At 39.1% G+C, this 22,670-nt stretch overlaps 2 protein-coding genes across 6 annotated transcripts; both read left to right on the forward strand.

Moving 5' to 3' along the window:
• The first annotated feature begins 380 nt into the window (after window positions 1-380).
• On the forward strand, window positions 381-11,631 carry spdl1 (spindle apparatus coiled-coil protein 1). The gene is made up of 14 exons (XM_034689112.1): window positions 381-510; window positions 1,360-1,521; window positions 1,682-1,858; window positions 3,378-3,572; window positions 3,688-3,837; window positions 5,466-5,564; window positions 5,772-5,882; window positions 5,979-6,119; window positions 7,762-7,868; window positions 8,869-8,989; window positions 10,133-10,199; window positions 10,307-10,507; window positions 10,608-10,683; window positions 11,349-11,631. The coding sequence occupies exons 2-14, from the start codon at window positions 1,360-1,362 to the stop codon at window positions 11,494-11,496; spliced, it is 1,755 nt and encodes a 584-aa protein (XP_034545003.1). The 5' UTR covers window positions 381-510; the 3' UTR covers window positions 11,497-11,631.
• Window positions 11,632-12,940: 1,309 nt separating this feature from the next.
• sil1 (SIL1 nucleotide exchange factor) lies at window positions 12,941-22,176 on the forward strand. Of its 5 annotated transcripts, none has more exons than XM_034690586.1 (13): window positions 12,950-13,067; window positions 14,158-14,175; window positions 14,443-14,565; window positions 16,438-16,576; window positions 16,742-16,847; window positions 18,012-18,117; window positions 18,468-18,554; window positions 18,653-18,748; window positions 18,850-18,971; window positions 19,059-19,155; window positions 19,247-19,411; window positions 20,356-20,520; window positions 20,608-22,176. In XM_034690586.1, the coding sequence occupies exons 2-13, from the start codon at window positions 14,158-14,160 to the stop codon at window positions 20,803-20,805; spliced, it is 1,422 nt and encodes a 473-aa protein (XP_034546477.1). In that variant the 5' UTR covers window positions 12,950-13,067; the 3' UTR covers window positions 20,806-22,176. The 5 variants fall into 5 exon arrangements, with proteins under 5 accessions (XP_034546478.1, XP_034546481.1, XP_034546477.1 ...); XM_034690589.1 differs by having other exon boundaries at window positions 18,892-18,971; XM_034690587.1 differs by lacking the exon at window positions 14,158-14,175 and having other exon boundaries at window positions 12,941-13,067.
• The last annotated feature ends 494 nt before the right edge of the window (window positions 22,177-22,670 follow it).

Raw genomic sequence — 22,670 nt, forward strand, 5'->3', positions numbered from 1 at the left:
AAGGTTCCAACATTTAGCATTTGGATATAACATTTCGATTCAGATGTAACATTTAGATATACAATTTAGATTTAACATTTAGATTTTAATTGAACATATAAATGCAAAAAATAATGACCACTCACAACAAGCTCATTTTTAGTAGTTTGGTCTCTTTTCTGTGGAAATGCGCTGAATGTGAAGAACAGGAACTACATTTTGAAAATATATCAATTTGTTGTCAATTTTTTCGAAACGGCAACCCATACCTGAGATTTATTTATGGATTTAATTTTACTGCCTAAAGTAAAGCTCCTGATCCACACTCCAGTCCAACGAGTGGCGGTAAAGCAACCATCATTAAACAACAGCAACAACAACTACAACAACACCAACGCGAGACCAGCGAGACCAGAAACGAGACTTGTTCCTGGTTAGCCAATCAGGAACAAATCTCGTTTCTGTTCTCGCGTTAATTCCTGGGAGCCACATTCAAACGGTGGCGGTGACAAACAGACGATCTGTGAAAAGGTAAAGTTGATGTTTTACATTATTGTTGTACTCATAACACGTTTATTATTGCACTAGTCGACGACAGTTCAGTTACCGAGAATTATAGTTACTTGTGGGCTTGAGTAAAGGACATTTCTGACAGTATGTGTTTCGTCTAAGCAAACAGCAGTGAGGGAGAGGTAACTGTTAGCTTATCCAAGCTCTGCCGTTGGAGATATTTACTGTAGTTCGGAGATTATTGATCTACAAGATGCTTAAAGTGAGAAAAAAAAATCAGCTTTCCTGATGTCTGTATTCGCTTACCCTACGTTGTTTGCAAGACGGTACCCCTCTGCTTTCCGATCTGCCGTCTTTGTATTGTTGTTTTGCCACCAGGTGTGATTTTGACAGTCACAATTAAAGACATTAGTCAAGTCATTAAATACATTAGTCAAGTTCAACCTGTGCTTTTTGGGCATGAAAGTTAAGATAGTGCCAAAAGAGAGTGTAAAAGCTAACAGTATAAATGACAGAGTGCAATCAATCAATCAACCTTTATTTATACAACAGAGATGATTGAAGGGCAACTCTCATTTACTATATCGACTCAATCACAGAGGCATTAAAAACAAACAAGGCAACAAGGATATCAGTCATCAAATGGCATCGTTTGTGATATGAAGGTCAAAACAGCCAAAAGATCAAATCAAATAAAAAGAGGTGTATGGCATTGCCTCTACAATGCACCAAAGTATTTTTTGTGTTTCAATATTGTCTGAAAAGTGCTTTACAAGTAATGTCTGATTGATTGTGCTGACTCTCTGTGAGCATTACCCTGGCAGCACAAGGCAGGATTTAATCAATGCCCACTTTTCCTTCTCTTCCCAGATGGGAGCAGAGGAAGAGATCGAGCGGCTGAGGAGCCAGCTGAGAGAGAAAGAGGAGCAGGTCCATCAGGCCGCTCAAGCTGGCCTCCATCTCCTCAACCAGCAGATGGAGCTGCAGAACACACTGGACGAGCAGAGAGTGGAGATGACCAACGCACTCGAGGTATAACAATGCACTGAAGAGGGTCAGCTTAAATCTCCCACACAGAGACACAGACCCATACTTTGGGAACCCCTGCTGTAGGCTCTCTGAATTATTCTAAATTGTTCGTTAACTGGGGTCTCTGTTTGGACCTGTCTGTTTTGTGATTTGTGTGTAAAAGGCCCTCGAGCAAGACAAGTACTCCCTGCAGAAAGAAGTGGAGTTAAAGATCAGGATGCTGGAGTCTCTGCAGTCAGAGTGTGACTGTGTGAAGAACCAGCAGAGACAGCAGCTTCAGGAGCAACAAGAACACCTGGAGAGGACCCACAGCACAGCACTCAGTGAGCTCAACAACAAGGTAGTACAACCGAAGACCTACTGTTCTCTGGTCTGCATAAAAGGCCCTTCTCACTGCAGGTTTGTTCCTGTTAAATAAAGCTGTTTGAGCAGTAGACCGTTCAGACAACTGGAACCTGAAACACCCCCAGAAAAATAATATTAGTGCAACAAACAGAAGTCAGCAGGTGAGTTTGTGTTGATTGGAGTGGGGTTGTACAAGGCACTTGTCAGTAAGTGCTGTGGGAGATATCTGAAAATGAAACACTCAAACGACGACGATTTGTCTTTGTGAGCTTTATTTAGGCCTTCAGTGAGCTTTGCGAGTAACAAGAGTAACAAGCGAGACAAGATCTGCACAACTGACCCAGAGTGAAGATTCAGCAGCATGGTATTTATCGTCTTCATCGTATAAGATGATCTCATCGTTAAACAAACACCAACAGCTATGAGCAAGTGGCAACCTCCAGCCACGAGGATTGAAGCAAATGTGAAAGTGTTGAAAACGGCAGTTCCTTGAGTGTCCGCTTGAAGCTGGCTCTGGAAGCATCGGAAACCAAATACTCACAAATTCAAAAAGCCGATCTTTACAGCAGAAATAAACATGTTTACAGCCTGGTACAAAAAACGAGTGTAGTCTGGATAGCTCTTTTATCGATCGACACACACTGTACGGGAGTGAATTTTTTCATAATGTGACAGTTTCAAAGATAATAAGAGAACAGGTTTTCCATTATGAGGCACGGTTTTTGGGGGCAGTTCCAAACCGGCATCGTCATGAGTGACGTTTTTTGGTTGTTTTTGTTTTTGATGGTGCTTTATTGCATTACAAACAGATTCACTTAATCAACACTTGGAAGGAGACGAGCACGAATTAGCAAAGCTGTGGCAGAGATTGACGTGTTTCGGCTTAAAGAGCATCCTGTTAATTTGCAACTTTCAGCTGCATGCATCCCTCACAAACATCTTAAAATGATCATTAAATACTTATCTGTTGAGGATATTTCACCATTTTTATAAAAAACTAAACTAAGATGCTTTCTCGAGGACTCCTTCCGTATTTGAACAACTGTTGTAAACTTGACAAACACTGACACGTTCAGCTGAAGGTCTCCAGTTTACAGGGTCACTCATCAGACTATAACACTGGGTGCTGACACACAGTTGCGGTAGACTCAGAGAAGACGAATGTAACACAGGTGTGTGTGATTTTGTTGTGGACAGCGGGGAAGATAAAAACACTGCAGATATTCTACCAATCAGAAACATTCAGCATTGCAGGCCCCGCCCCCAAAGTTCCTGGACCTATGAAAAGTACTACACCCCCCAAGCAGGGGTGTTTCAGGGGGAGATTAAGTACCACAGAACAAGATTTAGAAACTGGTTCCTGTGGCTGAAAATAAAATAGTTAATGAAAAAGTCCCTTGTTCCTTGTCCATGGAAGCATTCTGGTATTTAATTGATGAAATCAAGAATCCTGCAAAGAGTGCATGATGGTCACATCGCTGAAGTATGGTGTATGATTCCGTCTTGTCTCTCAGATGCTCAGGCTGCAGTCGTCTCTGGAGGAATCACAGCTGAGTGAGAAACAGCTAAAACACAAACTGGAGGTGCAGACTGAGACTCTGAATAACAAGATGGAGGAACTCCGAGCTCTGAACGAACACACGCAGAGCTCCATGACATCTGAGATGATGGAGGTGCAGATGAAGATCATGGAGCTGGAATCTGTGAAGGTGAGGGGGGGGGGGGGCTGCTTTCTTTCTTTCCTATCATCCTGACCTTTCCTCCTTGAGGTGGCGTTTGATTGATAAGTCAGTTTAAGGTTTGTTTTATGTTTTTGTCTCTCAGGTGGAGTTGGAGCAGACGCTGCAGGAGAGTCAGTACAGAGAGCAGCAGCTGGAGCTGACCAGCAGCAATCTGAAAAGACACCTGGAGCAAATCACGGAGGAAAAGGAGGAAAGAGAGAAAGAGGCTGTTTCCTGGTTTAATGCTTTAGAGGTAAACATAAAAGAACATTTAACTACATTGACAGTCTTGGTCTTTGTCAACACAAGCTAAGCTTTTCATAATTTTTCATTTCTCTGAGAGAACGACTCCTCTGTGATTGATACATTAGTACGTACAGAAGGCTTCAATATACATGGGTGGGTAAAATGCAGCTAACAGATGAACACATTGAAGAAGTGGAGAGGTATATCACAAGTATTACATCATATTTAAACTGCAGCTGTTCTGCATCAAGCTACCTATTTTTCCTCTCTGCACAGCCGTGTCCACACTTTGTTCATATTAGGGATTAGCATTTCAAGCCAAGATACTATTAGATAATCACTGGCATTTATTTAGTGATTATTTGTAATCGAGCTCTCTGACAGCAGGTTTGAAACGTCAAGTTGAGACAACAGTAACTGACACATTAGTTGCTCTGCAGGTGTAAATAATCCTCAACACATTAACGGTCCATTTGTGTAGTGGTCGTGTTAAAGAGCACCGGGACAAGATGCTGCTAGTAGCAGAAACTATCTCAACCGTTATGCCGGTGTTTCTGTGACACAGCAGCGTGGCGTGAATGGCTGTTTTCGAAACCAAATTTCAGTATGTAGCAAAAATCTGCAGTATGCCAAAACTCCCAATATGTCGTACTGATTCAGGAAAATCTCTTAGTATGCAGCGGACTGGTCTCCCTCATGTACTGTTTTCCATAATGCACAGCACTAGCGTTCAGCTTCTTCTTTTTTCTGTATTTAAAATTAATTCCATATAAACCACTTCTTAACTTTTTAAATCCTAAGTGATGCTAAAGTAGCAGTTTTACTCTCAGCCTGGCCGTTGTTTACTTCTGCTTACTGAAACCTGAAATCCAGCGACACTGACCCAGCATACTGCAGAACAGATCCAACAGAACAGTCATACTACATACTACCTTCAAACGCAGTATGCAGTATGAAGTATACAATACGTACTGCATACTACATTTGAAGGTAATAAGTAGCAGGTGGTTTTGAAAACGGCCCATGTTTACATTTCACAGTCATGCTCAGTCTCTGCAATTTTCTCAGTTTCTGAATCTTACAGCACAGCCCACATATTTTCAGCAACTGTCGCTAATATTTTATTTTCTTCTTTTGCTATTTAATGCAGTTAACATTCTTCTTCTTCTGCTACTTAATGCCGTTAGGAAACAGCTTTAAGACGCTCTTTAGCCAACGTCTGGTGGAATACCGTATTACAACCAGGCAACGGTGAAAACGATGAAAATTTGCACTTTTAAAACAAGAAAATAATCGCAGAATCTCTCCAATTTTTAATAAGTGAACGAATATTCAAGCATTCGGAAATCATGTCCCATCCCTAGTTCATATACTAGTTCAGTATATACAGCAGACTCATTGAGGAGACTTTGAAATGATCTCTGTGAGCTCTGAACATTCTCAGTGTGATGTTTTTGTCTTGCACATTAAACATATCTCAGACGTGCTCCACAGAAGAAATCCAGCTCTTGTTTCTTGAATCCTTCAAACCCTTATTCTGAACGTGTGATTAGCTTATCAGGAGAAATTACTGCAAGTTCATTTAGACACACACTGAGTTTCTCTGTGTGATCATTCTGTCTTTGCATCCGTCAGAAATCCCGTGAGACAAACCGGGACCTCCAGATCCAGTTGGACCAGATTCATCAGCAGGCCCAGGATCCCAACAGCAAAGGGAACTCCCTGTTTGCTGAGGTAGAGACCAAGTGGAACTATAAGCCGTGAAATATTGATTCATCCTGATTTCTGTTCCAACCTGACTCTTAGTCTCAGATCAAAAACAAGTCTCAGTAACTCTAACTTTAATGTTGATGTGAGAAATGAATATGCACATAAACATTTTGAGTACAAAGTCACATTTTTAAATTCAATGCAAAGATCAGTTTGACTTTTGTGTCTCAGCTGGAGGATAAGCGAGCTGACATGGAGAGAAAGCTGCTCAGCGTGAAGGTCCAGTATCAGTCTCTCCAGAAACAATACGCCTTCAGCAAGCAGCAGCTGCAGCGCATGAAGGTACAGCCTGTCCTCATGGTCTAAGTACAGCCTCATATGTTGACATCAGGGTGCTCCTCTGTCAGTGGACTGAATGGATGTGCATGCTTCCTGCAGGTCCAGGTTGCCACTCTAATGCAGCTGCAGGGCTCCAGAGCTGATCCGGCTCAGCTGGAGAGGCTTCAGATGATGCTGTCGGAGAAAAATGGAGAGATCCAAAATCTGATGACTAAACTGCAGAGACTGGAGAAGGTGGAGGTAAGCCTTAAACACCTACAAGTCAATCATTATGTCACAGGACATCAATGGGAAATCAAAGGGGGGTTCTGGTGTCTGAACCTGAACCTGGTTGTAACATAGTTTGGTGTCTAAACAACTAATAGGAAACAACATACGAGTTGAAACTGCCTGATAAAAGTGACATCAGTGAAAGGATCCCGACACAGATGGACCTCTATCACAGGTTCCTGCTAAGTCCATGAGACTTTAGAGCTGTCCCACTGTCAAATCTTCAAGGACGTGAGGGTTCTCTCACAGACCTTTTGAGGTTTTTATTCCCCCTTTCTATAATTGTTATTTCTGCAGACTTAGCGTAAGGGAATTACCCATAGTTCATAGCATTGTGAGGGGAAACACTGGATTCCAAAGGGAAAAAAGAAGCATGGAAGGTGCAACCAATGTTGGCATTACACAAAAGTTTGCCCATAAGTATAAATATAAAAAACAGCCTTAATCAACCTAAATCTATTTATCTTCACACATACAGTACTTTATATATTTTAAAGTTTGTGGTTCAGCAGTCACGGTAAGAGCCTGGATTACATGGCAGTCAGTCCGTCCCGTAAGAGCCTTGAATTTGATCAAAGTAAACATCCAGCAATGAAAATTCTTAATGCCGCTAAGGTGAGCTTGTGACGTTGTGCAGGATACGTGAGAAGTCGCAAAGTGCTGTCCCATTCAGGGCTAAAAACTGTTTAACGGAATGGGACAGCACTTTGTGACTTCTCAGGTAACCTTCATGACGTCACGTAGCTCACCTTAGCGGCATTAGGAAGTTTTATTGCACAATTTTGACTTTCCTCAAATTCAAGGCTCTCAAGGAACGGACTGACTGACTGACTGACTGCCATGTGATCCAGACTCTTACTGTACAGACTGCTGAACCACAACATTTAAAATATATAACTAAGTATATAAATTACTGTGTATACACATGTAAAGATAAATAGATTTAGGAAATATTAAGGCTGTTTTCTACATTTTAACTTTTTTTTGTAACGCCGCCATTGGTTGCACCTTCAATGCTCGCAGGCTTCCCCTTGGAATCCTATGTTTCCCCACACAATGCTATGAACTCTGGGTAATTCCCTTAAGCTAAGTCTGCAGAAATACCAGCTTATGGAAAGGGGCATAAAGGGCTCAAAAAGTCTGAGAAAGGTCCCTCAGGCCCTTGAAGATTCGACAGTGAGACAGCTCTAAGGTATCATAGACTTAGTGGGAATGCTCCTCAAAGTCAGTGAGTGTGTGAGTGTGGACATTGAGATTGGGCCTTAGTTATACAGTTTTGAGCCTCATACCCATAATCACTTTCCAGGTGACATTAGTTAAGTCAAGAAGGGCTCAGGGTTTAGGGATTAGAGTTTAGGGTTTAGGGCTTTGGGTCTAGGGCTCAGGGTTTAGTGCTTAGGGCTTAGGGAGGACATTAAGATTTAGCCACAGTTTAAGATCCTTTTTCTTCAACACTAACAGACGTTACATTACTCTCTGAAAAGCCACAAGCCTCCACTCATCAAGCATCAATGTTACAGCACTGCACTTCAGATTAGACTCCAAAAGCATTGATTAAAAACTACCTGTCATGGCTCTGCTGAATACTTCTTGTGTGTGTGTTTGTGTGTAGATAATGTTCAAGTCTCAGCCAGCTAATCCAGCTCCAGGAGAAAGCCACAACGTCCAGGATGAGACGTACTACACGGACCTGCTCAAGATGAAGCTCAACAACTCGGTGTGAGTTGAACCTCCTGCTCGCGCCTCAGAGGTGTTTTTGTTTGTGTCTCCGTTCCTCATGTAATCAAACCAGCTTTAAGACTCTGGTAGTCAGACGGAATTTATGCTTTTTAAAAGACTGTTTTAAATGAGAAGACTGCTGAGAAGAGACAGCAGATTAATGTAAAGGTAGTGGTCGATGGCGAAACAAGAGTCTAAAACGACAGTGCACAGAGAGCGAGGCGCCCAGCAGAAGGGAGGGGGGGTCGATAAATCCATCAACTAGTTCAAACTAGTGACTAATGAATAGTGTATTTGCTTGAAATGCCTGACCCTACTTTTTAGTTAAGGAAAAATCATATAAAAGTGCATCTTCTTCACCAAAGTTGATGGTAATTTGATAGTAACTTAAAATAAAAGGATGTAAATCAGCACGAAAATAACGATTATGACAGGAACCCTGTTGGAGAACATTTATTTGACACGTAATCTGATTTGCTACTTTGACCCATGTCCGATCTGCTGACATGGAGGAGGCGTTGCTTTAGGACCTGTACTGCAGCCTGTCGTTACAGGGTGATCAAGAAGATTAACCTACTGAACTTCATCTAGCAAAAAGAAAGGCAGAAAACTCATTACATTTTCTATTTTCAAGGTTTTATTTCAAGTAGCTACTATCTTTGTCCATATTTTCTACTATAATGGTAGAATGTACTACTTTTAGATAAATTAAAAAAAAGAACATTTTGGAAGACCCTCCACGACCCCCATTTGTGTCTCGCGACCCCCCAGGGGATCAAGACCCATATCTGGGAACCCCTGGTTTTTCCCCTTATGTTACGATGGGATTAATGCTTTGATTAGAGTAACGGGGAAAAAAAATACAACACACATTTAATTCATAAATGGAATCATTCATTCTGCATTAGAGTAGAATGACTCAGAAGAGTTTCTTTGCCAGTCATGATGGATTTGTCTTCAGCTTACCATTGGTTTATGGAAATTCTGTCTGTCTGTTCAGTAAAGATTCTGAGCGTCTTGGAGATGAACTGTCCTTGCAGAGGATGAAATCTTTGTCAGAGAGTCAGCGAGCTCTCCAGCTGGAGAGGAAACTCTTCTCATCTGAACGGCTGCTCAAACAGGTAACATGAAGCTCTGACTGACGACTAGTTTCTTCTTGAACACTAGAAATGAAACCAGGAGCAGCGCCAGCACGTACACTGAAGTGTACTGATTCTTAAGTTTAGAACACGATTTTTATTTCACAGTAAAGTGAGAAACTGTGAGTTTGAGTGTTTGCTGATAAAGGGACCTTAAAGCTTGGGTTGGTAATCAGATTTAGATACACTTTTTGTTATACTGGTTAAAATTATCTTTATGTCCTGATGGCAATCAATACATAATGTGTTCTTAAAAAAGAGCGAAGAAAAGCTGCTATCTACAGCCGGAGTAAACCTGGGAAAACACCAACCAATCACCGTTTTTTGGGTGCCAAAATTTTAAACCTTTCAAATCCCGTCCTGCCGTTCTGCCCGCCTCCTGCGCGTACATTTCCCCGGCGTGCACTTCCGAGTCTCCTGCCTCTGCTTCCACTGTTTTGAAGGAGCTCTGAGGGAGGAGGGGAGGGGTTAGACGGAGTCCTGAAGACATGCTACATTCAAATTCATGCTAGTTTTCCGAGACTACCAACCCCAGCTTTAAGCCCTACTGAAATTTAGTGTTTCAGTCTTCCAGATGTAAACTAAACTCGGGGGGTGGTCTGGTCTGGGTTGACTTGCTCAGACTGCTGCCTCCGCGACCTGATCTTGGATGAGCGGAAGAAAATAGATGGATGGATGAATCAATAACAATAATTACCTGTTGTTTGATAATGTGGAGAGTTTAAAGACTGGTCTGATAGAAACATGCTTTAATATTAAAGGCTCGTTCAAAAATCAGGACCAACATCAATTGAGATGTCAAAAATAACGATGTAGCAGATGGCCGAGTACGATACCAGCGGTTCTCTTCAATGAGCTGTTGTTGCTTATTTTAATTCCATAACATCAAACTCCATTTTTTAAGCAGCCATCAACGTCTTTATAAAAATAATGACAGATTTTTCAATCATTTACTCAGAGCCACTTTCAACACCCCTTTCATATCCTTATTGTCGTTACCTTTGTTTTAAAGTTGGACCTGGTTTGAGGGTCCTCCTTTGAAGTCCTCTGTTTCACTCATTTCCCCCTTGCCTCTAGAGGACGCTCACAGATCCACTTTAACCTCTTTCTCTTTCTCTGCTGCAGGCTCAGGCCGACAAAATCAAACTGCAGTTACGAGTGGAGGAGCTGCAAGACAAATACGAACCAAAAGGTAACGACAGCTTTCGCCTCCACGTTTTTACAAGTCTCTGAAGTGATGGATGCACACCAGAGGACCCACACCCTGTTTTTTAAAGGCTGTGTGACATGTGCCGTTAGATTCAAAGAAGATCCTGAAGAGAAAGAAGGAGAAGCTCCCCGTCGACATAACGCCCTCCTCAGAAGAAACCACACTTGTTAAGGTGGAGCAGGTTGTTTCTGTGGAGCTGGGTGACACACACACTAAGACTGCAGACCCTGGACCAGACACTTCTGCTCCAGCTGAGACACTGAGCTCCGAACAAGCCGTGAAAACTGAAGGTCAGTCACTTTGTAGGCTGATACAGAGTCAGAGTGCATGTTATTATAGGACTTATGAAGTATGTTTTGTGCTGTTAACCATCACTGCTTTGTGTTACAGTCTCAGGAGCTGAGCTGCGGCCTGCAAAGTGTGTGAAGATCAGCGGAGAAGAGCCTGTTATGATTCCAAACTCCAGGTCAGTAAGTGTGGAAGAGTCCAGAGCAGGGAAGCAAATTATAGGTATGCTCCTTGATCGTTCTTTGGAAACGTTAACGATCAATTATCCATTCATCTTTTTTTTTTTTAACATTAAACATTTAGACTTAACATTTAACATAGACTTAACATTTAACATTTGGACATAACATTCACATTTAGACTTAACATTTAGACTTAACATTTAGACTTAACATGTAGACTTAACATTTAGACTTAACATTTAACATTTAGACTTAACATTTAACTTATAGACTTAACATTTAACTTATAGACTTAACATTTTACTTAATATTTAACATTTATATTTAGCATTTGGATTTAACAGTGATTGTAACTTAATATATAAAGAACTTATTTTTAACAACAAAATTAAATGTGAAGACGATCACAAATATTACTCTAAATGTGATTTTTAAAAAGTGACTTTTAAAAATTCCCACTTTTTTGTGGTGTTTTGGAGCTAAATGTGAAGAATTGTTGCAGTTATTTTTCAGTGTGCACAACTTTACAAACAGCATCCCACACATTGCTGGCCGCAAAATTACTAAAGAATCTTTGCAGCTCTAATTTTATTTGATCCCATATGATGACTTAAATCTGTCCAAAGCTGTGATAAGAAGTTGTTTTAATGTGTGCATCCAGCTGTCCTATGACTGAATGTAAAGAGAGGGAGACTGAGGGGAACTGGCAGCAGCACAAGAGGGAGGAGAGAAGAAGGAAACCAAAAACAGTGGAGGTGATCCACGTGGCCTCTCACACTAGCATGGAGAACGAGTGTGCTCAGCAGTAGGACTCGCCTGAGAATGAGCCTGTCACACACATGGATGTACAGTAACAGTGAATATATGCGTTTGTATGCTGCTATAACCTTTTATGTTCTTTGAAAGTGTCTTTTGTAATCAAATAAATAAACTTTTAACAATAATTCCTTGAGACTCCAGTTTTATTCACAATGTCAGTATATGTAAATGCCCTAATACAGTATTTCTTAGTTGCTAAAACACCAATTTCTTAGTGTCTGAACCCATGTATTGAATCAGTCACTCTTTTGGCAGTACTTTTCACCTGTTAGACACAACCTGCAAACACATTCTCACTCACTAAAACACATGTTGCACTGTGATGCACTTGTGTTGCTTAATGGGAAGCACAGGTATCAATAGTTACACACATTGGAAGCACAGGTGTCATAGCTTAAACACAACCATTCAAAACTGATCACACTTGTGGCTAATGATGTGAGGAAACCACTATAAGCCTGTTCAGAGAGCGCTGGTTGTTGAAGGTTGTACAATAGACAGATCAATCAATCAATCAAGCTTTATTTATATAGAACCTTTCATACAAATCAAATGCAACCCAAAGTGATTCACAGCGATTGAAAAACCAGAAAGAAGCAGAAACAAAACAATGGCAAGACATATTAGGGGAAAATAATAATAATAATAATAATAAAATAATAATAATAGTAACATACAAAAAATAGAGACTAATGCACACCAACAATAAAATATGTGTAATTAAAATAAGTTACAGCATCAGAATTAAAAATACAAATAGTTAAATTAAATAGATTTAAAAAGGGTAAGGATAAGTGTTGAAAATAAAACTAAGGCTAAAAATATCATTAAAACTGAGTAGATAAATAAAAATAGATAAATGAATGAATAAATAAATATAAATAGAATAAGATAACAGTTATAATTACTAAAATAATAAAGCAACATTTAAATCAATATTACAGTAAAAGGTAAGTAATACAATTGTTAAACCATACATAAAAGCCAGACTGAATAAATACGTTTTAGTTTACGTTTAAAAGTTTCAATACAGTGTTAAGAAAAGCGTGGTAGATGTCAAGAAATGGGTTTTAGCCATTGAGAAATACTGTAAAATATTTTGCAATGCATAAAGGCTGTTTATTGATTTATATATTTGATTTATTTACAAAGGGACCAAGTACAATATTCAACCTAAATGTTGCCATCTGATGCATTGTACTAGATTTAGCTTAATACTGCTAATATTCATCTGCAGGTCACAATCAAATCATCACATTGTTATAAAACACACATAAATGAAAACACTTTACATTGTGACAAATCTCTACAGACCTAGCTAATTTTATAAATTGCACTGGTTTCTTTCTGTAATTCACCCTCCCTACCAGCTGGTGGCAGTAATATTCCATTCAGATGTTGGCGTACACTCGTTCAGAGTAGAAGAAGCGTCCTGACGTGGACCAATCAGAGCCCTGTAAAGTGACAGGAGCCTTCATGCGGGAACCGTCAGTGTGAAAACCGTGTGAAGGAGCACCTGATCTCACCTTCAACCCACGTTTCATCATCTTATATCAAACTGGTGAGTTGTTGAGTTATTCGTTTACCTGGAAACAGAAGCTGATAATGTTTCTGCTAGCTATAGCGTTATGTGGAGAGCGAGGCAGGAGCTGAAACTACAGACACATTCAGACTGTGTCTCTGTAATTAAAGACATCAGAGCAACGTCACGCTAAACTACGTTACATATGTGGCAGGTCACGATAACATTTTGACACTACCTGGTAATACATATTACTGTTAGATCAACACGATGAAATGTTACTGTAGAGCAGGGGATCCCAAAGTGTGGGTCGAACCCCCTGGGAGGGCGCGACACACAAATGGGGGGTCGAGAGATGTCTTCCACACTGGAAAAATGCCCCTCCAAAAACAAGACAAAAAAAATCTTATTTCAAGGCACTCTTACCTTGAAATAAGCAAAACAAATCTGCCAATAGAACAAGTGAAAATTTGCTGAGTAAGATTTCTTAAAATAAAACTTAAGCAATATTTTACCAGTATTTTAAAGCTTAGTGTCTCAGAATAAGCCAGGAATGCTAACAATTAGTATTTTTTCACTCAAAAAAATATTTTTGGGCCTGAAAACTGTAACCCACCCTTAAAAAAACAACTTTTCTTTCTTTCTTTCTTTTATCAATGGATCTGTTTTCTGATAGATTCTCCAATAAAATGCATTTACTTAAATCAAGTAAAGGGTTTGTCTTAAATCAAGATTATCCGTCTTCTACAAATAAGATCTCAGCTTGAAAAATGTATGAAATGTAAAATTAACCTTGTTTCTTCTAAATTACAACTCAAAACAAGATCATTTAAGATGACTTGTCTTAAAACAAGTCCCTCTATCTTGCTCAAATGTTACTTGTTAAGTAAGTGTATCTTAAATCAAGTGGGATAAGACATTTTGACTAAAAATGAGACAATTTCACTTGGTAAGATTTTGAGTTTTTGCAGTGCAGAATGTTTTTGGTTTTTTTCAAAGTTCTGTCTAAAAAAATAGTAAATTTGACCTGTTGTAGTAAAAAAAATATGGGCAAGAATAGTAGCTAAACTTGAGGTAAAACCTTGAAAGTAGAAAAAGTAATGTGTTTTCTGTCTTTCTTTGTTGCCAGATGACTCTGAAGTTAAAGGTTAGTGAACAGTTATTGATCAAAAGCATCAGTAGCAGTAGATTAATTCATAAAGGCACAGGAAACACAGCCGCATGCTCATATAGGTTGGGTCATTTTCTACAAAATACATACAAGAAGAACAAGTAATGATAACATGATTCAACACAGACAAGACGACTGAATACTCCAATCCAAAGTATACACAAAACACAGCTAAAAACGTAAACACAACCAAATGAACAACCCAATCAAAAAGAGACAGCACCATGTCCTCCTGTGTTTCAGGTTTCAGTCACCATGAGGCCGACATCCTGCAGAAACAGAAGAGCTTCATCCAGCTGCTTCACCTTCGCCTTCCTCCTGCTGCTGCTGAATTTCTGTCACATAGCCAGCATTGCTGGCCAAAAGGTGAGTAACATTAGTTGGATATATTCTTTGATGAAGTCTTTTCCAAATAAAATTCATGTGAAGGAATAAGCAACAACGTGACTGCTACTAGAACTGAAGCTGGGAGTTGAAAGTAGGGCCGGGCGATAATTCAATAAAGATGATTATTGCGCAATCTTTTTTATCAATATCATTATTACAAATGTTCGATAAAAATGATATATATTTAAACCTATAATTATACCCCCCAACCACTGGAAAGGGAGGGGGAGCTAATGTGCCTTAAACGCTAGTTGCCATCCATCATTAGACAGAAGAAGAAGAAGACAGCATTGAACAGCCAATCATGTCGCAGGGTGAGTGGTGGGCGGGCTTAAAGACTTAGGAGGGGAATGTAAACACAGATGAAATGAGAAAAAATCTGCCTTTAAATTCAGATGAAATAATGATTGGATATTTATCGTGATAATTGTCTACATAGACTGATGTGAAAATTTTCAGAGTGATAACACCTTTTTCAATATCGCCAAGCTCTAGTTGAAAGTTTGTAATGTTGCATCAAGCTAATGTTGGAGACAGAGCAACAACAGGGTGACTACTACTAGCACTGTAGCTGTGAGTTGAACGTTTGTAACATGACGTCATTCCCATGATGGAGACAGAGCAGCAACAACAGAGTGACTACCTGCTGAATATTATTCATTATGTAGTTTAACTTAAATTTAAGTGAGCATGTGGGAAACTGTGACACAGAGACTGAGCCAAACATAAACTAGACTTCAGAAAGAGCAGAGCCACAAAGTGGTATTGATGACATCTGCCTCTGGAAACAATGCTAAACTTCTTGGTAACTCTGATGAAACCAGTGGTAAACAAATTCTGCAGTGCGCTGCATTGTTTAAAATCAAAGGCAATCAATACATTTAACATTTAGATTTAACATTTAGGTTTTTATTTCAAATTTAGATTTAACATTAACATTTGTATTTAACATTAATATTTAATATTTAACATTTAGATTAATATTTTACATTTATATTTAACATTAATATTTAATATCTAAAATTTAGATGTAACATTTAACATTTAGATTTAATATTTAATACTTTTATTTATATTTAACATTTACATTTACCATTAAACATTTACATTTACCATTTAACATTTAGATTTAACATTTAACACTTAGTTTTATGTTTTACACTTAAATGTAATATTTAACACTTAGATTTATATTTAACATTTAGATTTAGCATTTAGATTAAACAATCAACGATTAGATTTAATATTTAACACTTAGATTTCTATTTAACATTTCTATTTAACCTTAAACTTTAACATTTAGATTTAACATTTTACATTTAACATGCTAAGGGAAAGCAAAACTGTTCGCTCCAGATGTGTTTGAAAAAAATAGTAATTTCTTGTTTCAATACATTCCCCAGAGTAGTCGTGCTCGCTCTGTTTCTGGTGAGTCTCAGCTTCACAGTAAATAGTCACTTACAAACTCAAGTTACAAAGTCAAACTTTGTCAGGTCAGCCCTTAATAGGTGAAGAAAAAAACGTTAAAAATGTTTGTTGGTTGGGTTGAATTGATCCTTTCTGGTGCATTCCAGGAAGTTGGGGAATTTAAACTCTTGAGAGCTGTCGAGCAGATTTGTTGTCCTAAATGTAAATGTTTGATCTAGAACAGATAGTTTTCTGCACTAACTTGCAGATATCTGTTTATAGAGATAAATAAATCATTGTCAGATTTCATTATGGTGGATTGTGTTCAGCCTGTTTGTGTTCTCCTTACAGACTCCTGTAGACACTAAAGCCTGCTGATGTGTGATTGGTCAATAATACTCAACAATGTTACATCTTGATTCATTATTTTCTATGTCTGTGCAGTCTGAATCTGCCCTAACTGTGGTGGAAAATACAGAAGGAGGAGGCGCTGAAGAGGAGGAGATGACGGTTGATGAAGAAGAGGAGGAGGGAGAATTAGAGGTGGTCAAACCTACAGCGGAGTGGCAAACACTCAAACCAGGTGATGAAGTAGAAGATGTATTAGTTCTGTCTTACATTCAAAACACATGTTGCTTTGGACTAACTGTGTGTGTTTGTGTGTATTTATGTGCATTAATGTGTTTGTGTGTATTTGTGTGTATTAATGTGTGTATTTGTGTGTATTAATGTGTGTTTGTGTGTACAGGTCAAGCAGTTCCAGCAGGCTCCCATGTGAGGCTGAATCTGCAGACGGGTCAGAGGGAGGTCAGACTGGGAGAGGAGCAGATGAAATACAGAACACAAGAACACAGGTACAAAGTGAAAATAACACCTCACTCTTTTTCCTCCAACTGGATCTGGAGTCACATAAAATCACAAATAGTTACACGGTCTCATTGGTTAAAGAGTTCCATCTTTCATTTCTTTTCTTTCTCAGGTTTATGATTATGAAGCTAAAATATGAACAAGAAATATTTTCCATTCATATAAGAAAGCAAAAAGTCCCCAAGGATGCAACAATATAGTTAGCCCACAGTTCAATATGTACCTTGGTCAGCTTTTCCAACATGGCAACTGCCGACGATCAGCTTCAAAACTCCACTCCAGAAACCGATGGGTGAAGTCACGGAAACTACGGCTATGATGTTAAATCTAAATGTTAAATATAAATATAAATGTTAAATTTTAATCTAAATATTGATTGTTATATCTAAATGTTAACTCTAAATGTTAAATATATATCTAAATGTTAAATTTTAAATATAAACGTTGATTGTTAAATGTTAAATATAAATATAAATGTTTAAATTTTAAATATAAATGTTGATGGCTAAATCTAAATGTTAAATCTAAATGTTAAATTTGAAATTTAAATGTTGATTGTTAAATCTAAATGTTAAATGTTAAATCTAAATGTTAAATGTTAAATCTAAATGTGAAATATAAATATAAATGTTAAATTTTAAATACAAATGTTGATTGTTAAATCTAAATGTTAAATGTTAAATCTAAATGTTAAATTTGAAATTTAAATGTTGATTGTTAAATCTAAATGTTAAATGTTAAATCTAAATGTTAAATTTGAAATTTAAATGTTGATTGTTAAATCTAAATGTTAAATATAGAGATTGGTTTTATGGGGCTTGAGGAATGTGACTACCTTGAAACCATCAGAATATGGAGTTAAGATGTTCAGGATTTTTAAGCCTAAGTGACTAAGAGTGATGATATGTCACAGATTAGGTACACCATCCAAATACTGAGTCCATTTATTTCAAGATATGGCCTGGGGCTATATGTGGATATTTTATAAAATCTTCATATATGCTTCATATATATGATGATATTATTGAGATTCTTGCAAGAATTATAAAAACATATCGTCAGTTTCTCTGGGTTTGGCAGAGTGGTTAACACTTCTATGGGTGGTATTAACAGAACACTGATATATCAGTGGTTTCAATCTGTCTGTTCAGGGAACAGGAGGAGGCCCAACTCTCCTTCAGTCCTGAGGAGCTCAAACGGGCTATGAAGAAGATAAAGGAGGACCTGAACACTGGGAGAAAAGACCCAGAGCAACAGGTAACAGAACAGAATACATCAGTGCTTTGGTGAGGCACATGAGCTCAGAAAAAACACAGCTCAGGGCTGACAGTGTTAAACTAACAAATCCAGTCATCACCAGAGCTCACACTAAAAAGCCTCCTATGCTTCAGTCCCCAGTCCTCAATCACTGCAAGAATTATTGTATTCTATTATTGAATCATAGAAAGATATTGCTATATTTTAAAACAGCTACAGAGGTTTATTAACATCTGATGGCAGTCAACAACTGACAATGAAATGAAAAGTTCAGCTCATCATGCTTTTCATGACCCAAGCAGCATATCACATCCTACAGTGGGTTTCCTCTGCTTGTTGTCTGTCTGTAGGACTCCGTGGCTTCAAAGTTTCGTCCTCTGGAGGAGTTGAAGAAAGATATGGCACAGCTGGACATGCTGGTGGAGACAGACTTTCAGGTATGTCAGCCTGTAGTTTAACTTGAGGCTTCTCAAATGGAATGATTTGCTGCCTTTTTTAGTCTCAGATTTATTATTTATTAATTTTTCATTAACAGATAATGAAGCGTCTACTGGATCAGTTTAACAACAGCAACTCGACCACAGAGCAGCGGCTGAGCATCCTGCTGGAGCTGGAGTACATGGTGCATCAGGTGACACAACATGCATCCATTCATGCACAATCAAACCTACGAGTCACAGCCTACAGGTTTGTGTGTTATGTCTCTATTTTATGTGTGTATTTTTGTATAAGGTGGATAATGCTCAGACCCTGTGCTCCATGGGGGGTCTCCAGTTGATTCTGCAGGGTCTGAACAGCTCTGACTTCAGATTACAGGAGAGTTCAGCCTTCGTCCTGGGGTCAGCTCTGTCCAGGTACAAAAAGTCACATCTTTATTGAAGAATCCACAGACGCGCTTTAAATCCAGCTCTCTAAAAGCTGTACTCTTCCTCCTCCTGCAGTAACCCGGCGGTTCAAGTGAAGGCTGTGGAGAGCGGCGCCCTGCAGACACTGTTAACCTCCCTGGCCACGGCAGAACCACTCCATGTGAAAAAGAAGGTTCTTTCACATCCTAACGTTTAATCTTCCTGTCACATGTGGGGAATACCATCATAGAACTCAACTGTGACATGTTTCATCCTCCTGTCAGGTCCTGTTTGCTGTCGCCTCCCTCCTGCGTCACTTCCCCTATGCACAGCGTCACTTCCTGTCACATGGTGGGCTGCAGGTCCTTTCAGAGCTGTTTAAAGCAGACGGAGGGGGAATTCTGCGCACACGGATTGTCACCATGTTATACGACTTGATCAGCGAAAAGGTATTTGAGGGTCATATGAGATAAAAATCCCATGATGCTTCACTTCTCCAAACCATGCACTGTGTATGACAAGTGGACTTAGCCTCCCTTTTTAAGGCAAAGCCAGTGCATGAGTGGCTTTAACTTAAATTTACCTTAACAGCCAGCAGGGGGTGACTCTGCTGGCTTTAAAGAGCTGTTGAATTATCATATATTTATGTGATTGTAAAGTAATAGATTACAAATCGGGCCTTCTACTTACTTAGTTTGTTGCCTGAGTGAACATTTTCCAAATGAGTTCATGGTCCAGATCCCTGGTTTCAAGTCTTCATTACATAAGCACGGTCATAGCGAAATAGCGATAAAAAACAAAGCAACAACCACAGATTAAACAGATACTTTTAGAATGGAAAAGCATGTGTGGTATTATCAGGGACATCAAAGTACGATAGTCAATATTCAAATAGTTGGTATAATATTAACATTAATAGTTCTAATTATGATGTAATCCCCAGCAGTCTAAGCCTATAGCAGCATAACTAAGGGCTGGTCTAAGCCTGTCCTAACTATAAGCTTTATCAAAAAGGAAGTAGAGAAGATGTCTGCCTCTCGGACCCTGACTGGTAGATGATTCTAAAGGAGAGGGGCCTGATAACTGAAGGTTCTACCTCCCAGACTACTTTTAGAGACTTTACGACCAGCAGGCCTGTATGTTGGGATTGTAGTGTTCTTTAGGGACGACAAGGCACTGTTAACTTTGTGATATGATGGTGTCTGAGCATTAAGAGCTAAAAGACAAAAAAAAAAATTGCGTTCGTACATTTTGTTTAAATTGTTTTCCCATAAAATATTTGCCTCCTTATTATTCAAACAGCCAGTGTAGATTATTATCTGCTGTCCCTCGTTTCAAGTGCAGAATATGGTCTCCTACTTGATGCTGAATCTGGTCTTTATTGTCCCTCCAGGAGCTGATCTCTCAGTTAGGTCTAGACTCGGCACTGGATGCCTCTCATGATGAGCGGGTGCGTCAGTACTCCGAGGTCTCTCTGCAGGGGGAGCTGCTCGAGAAGGGCTGGTGCCGTCTGGTTCCACAGCTGCTGGAGTCCACCGAGCACGACTTCAGAGAGAAGGTGGACTGACTCTGTTTTATGTTGGATGAAAAGCTGTCCTGCTTGTCTGGACGAGGTGTCTAAATGAACCTGTTGTGTTTCTTTCAGGCTCTGCGGGCTTTGTTGGCGATGTCTCCCGTGTGTCTGGATCAGTACCGCTCGGATAGCTCTCTGCTGGGGTCATTAGTCTCTCTCAGAGTCCAGTATGAGGAGATGGTCCAGTCTGAGATGATTATTGGGGAGGAGAACGGCTACTTTTCAGAGATTATGGAACTTATTGATGCTCTTCAAATCAAAATGAAATGATGAGAGGATTCCACAGTGTCACGTCACATGATCGTTACATACAGGGAGGAACACACAGAACTTAACGTCTCTGCTCCGTGTCTACTCCTCTCCTCAACTCCACTGCCTTCGACCCAGAAACTGACCTCAGCTCCATTTTGAAGGATGTTCCTGAGTAGCATCTCAAAGACAGGAAGCTTACAGGAGGAGCTGTGAGCAAAGATTCACAGGTGATTTCTGCTTGATTTGCAGAAGTCTGCTCTGCACCTGTGATGTGTTAAAGAGGCACGACATGCAGCTGGACTCTACAGACCTTTTATTAGCACTTAGTCGTCCGGAACACTGTTATGCTGATCTGATGGAGATCGTACAATACTGTGTTAGATTTTCCAAAAATGTACATTTGTGATTCATGTTTAAAATAACAGCTCTCAACCCCAGGGGTCTCATTTCTGTAGATGTCTGATTCCTCTCCATGTGCTTCTTCCTTTCCTCCTCTTCTGGCATTTCAGTCAGGAGAAACTAAGACACGAGGAGAAATGAGAAGAGGCTTCAGAATTCTGAAATGGGAATGACACAACCACCCTCAGTTCACATGGCCGACCACAGAAGAAAAAAATTATTTAAAAGTAGTCCACCGCAGGTTACACAAAGACAGAACTTTGAGAAGAAAGTGTTGGACAGACTCTTGGTCTGGTTATTTAAAGGTAATCTGGTTGGATTAAAGTAATGGGTTTGGATAAAATCTTGAAATTGTGTTGGTCAAAAGAACAAAAAGATTATGGAATGAGATTAGATCGGATTTATTCGGTGAAGCCTCTAGTTGATGCTGTTTGAAACTTTTAAGTACGTTTGGGATCATTTTGACCTGAAAAATCTGGATTACCCTGAACCCCTCAGAGAGCATGACTACAGGAGCAAATGTAAGAAAACTTAAAAACTGTCCGAAAAATTCAACATTTTATATTGATGTTGTTATTTTTGAATTTTGTAAATATTTGGCTCTTAAATTTCTGAACTTATAAAGGAAAAAGGAAATGAGTGGAGATTAGGTCGGGAAAACATTTTTATAAAAATAAAGAACATTTTTTCAACAAAAGGAACCAACACAAATCTGTCAATAGGTGTTTTTTCGACTGCATGTACTTTACCCCGGAACTACTTGCGTTTCGTCCGGTGGACCCAGGGTCTAAATTTAGTTCAGGGGTAGATAATCTCCCCCCTAAAAATCCCCTGCTAGGGGTGTAGTACTTTTCCAATGTGACCTGTCCAATGTGGATTTCAATAATGTCTTTACAATGTTTTTGGAGAGGCTGGAGAATATTGTTATCTTTGTTTTATGTTCGTTATTTAAGAATAAATAAATACAATGTTTGTTACTGTTGAGTTATATCTGCAGATTAATCTCTGTATCTCTTGAAAGGATGCTTGCTTAATATGTGTTTTATGCTTTTAGTCTACACAGTCATACACATGTTCTATCGAATACTGCTGCCTATCAAGATGTGTATAAACACATTGGGCATGCTCAGTGAGGATTGACGAGGGATATTCAAAGGGGATATTTGTCTTCTAAACATTTTAGATGCAAGTTTTAGTACAAAAAGTATTCTTTCATTCTACAATGTGAATGGAGTGGGCTGTGTTGAAATATAATGAGGTTCTGTAATCTCTGAGCAGTTTTACAGAGAGGAAATTATTCTATCTGCATGAACTTTTGTAGGACTTTTCATTTCACCTTTTTGAAAAGAACATTTCTTCCTACAGTCAGTGTGAGGAAAGTGTTTTTAATTCCATCAGGACAGTAAATGTTGGGGATTTTAACCAAGGATCCTTGTATTAAAAGGCAGCAGTTTATTGTCCACAACACCACAGAGCTGCTTGTT

This window comes from Notolabrus celidotus, chromosome 8 (assembly GCF_009762535.1).
Source record: "Notolabrus celidotus isolate fNotCel1 chromosome 8, fNotCel1.pri, whole genome shotgun sequence".
NCBI classification, from domain to species: Eukaryota; Metazoa; Chordata; class Actinopteri; order Labriformes; family Labridae; genus Notolabrus; species Notolabrus celidotus.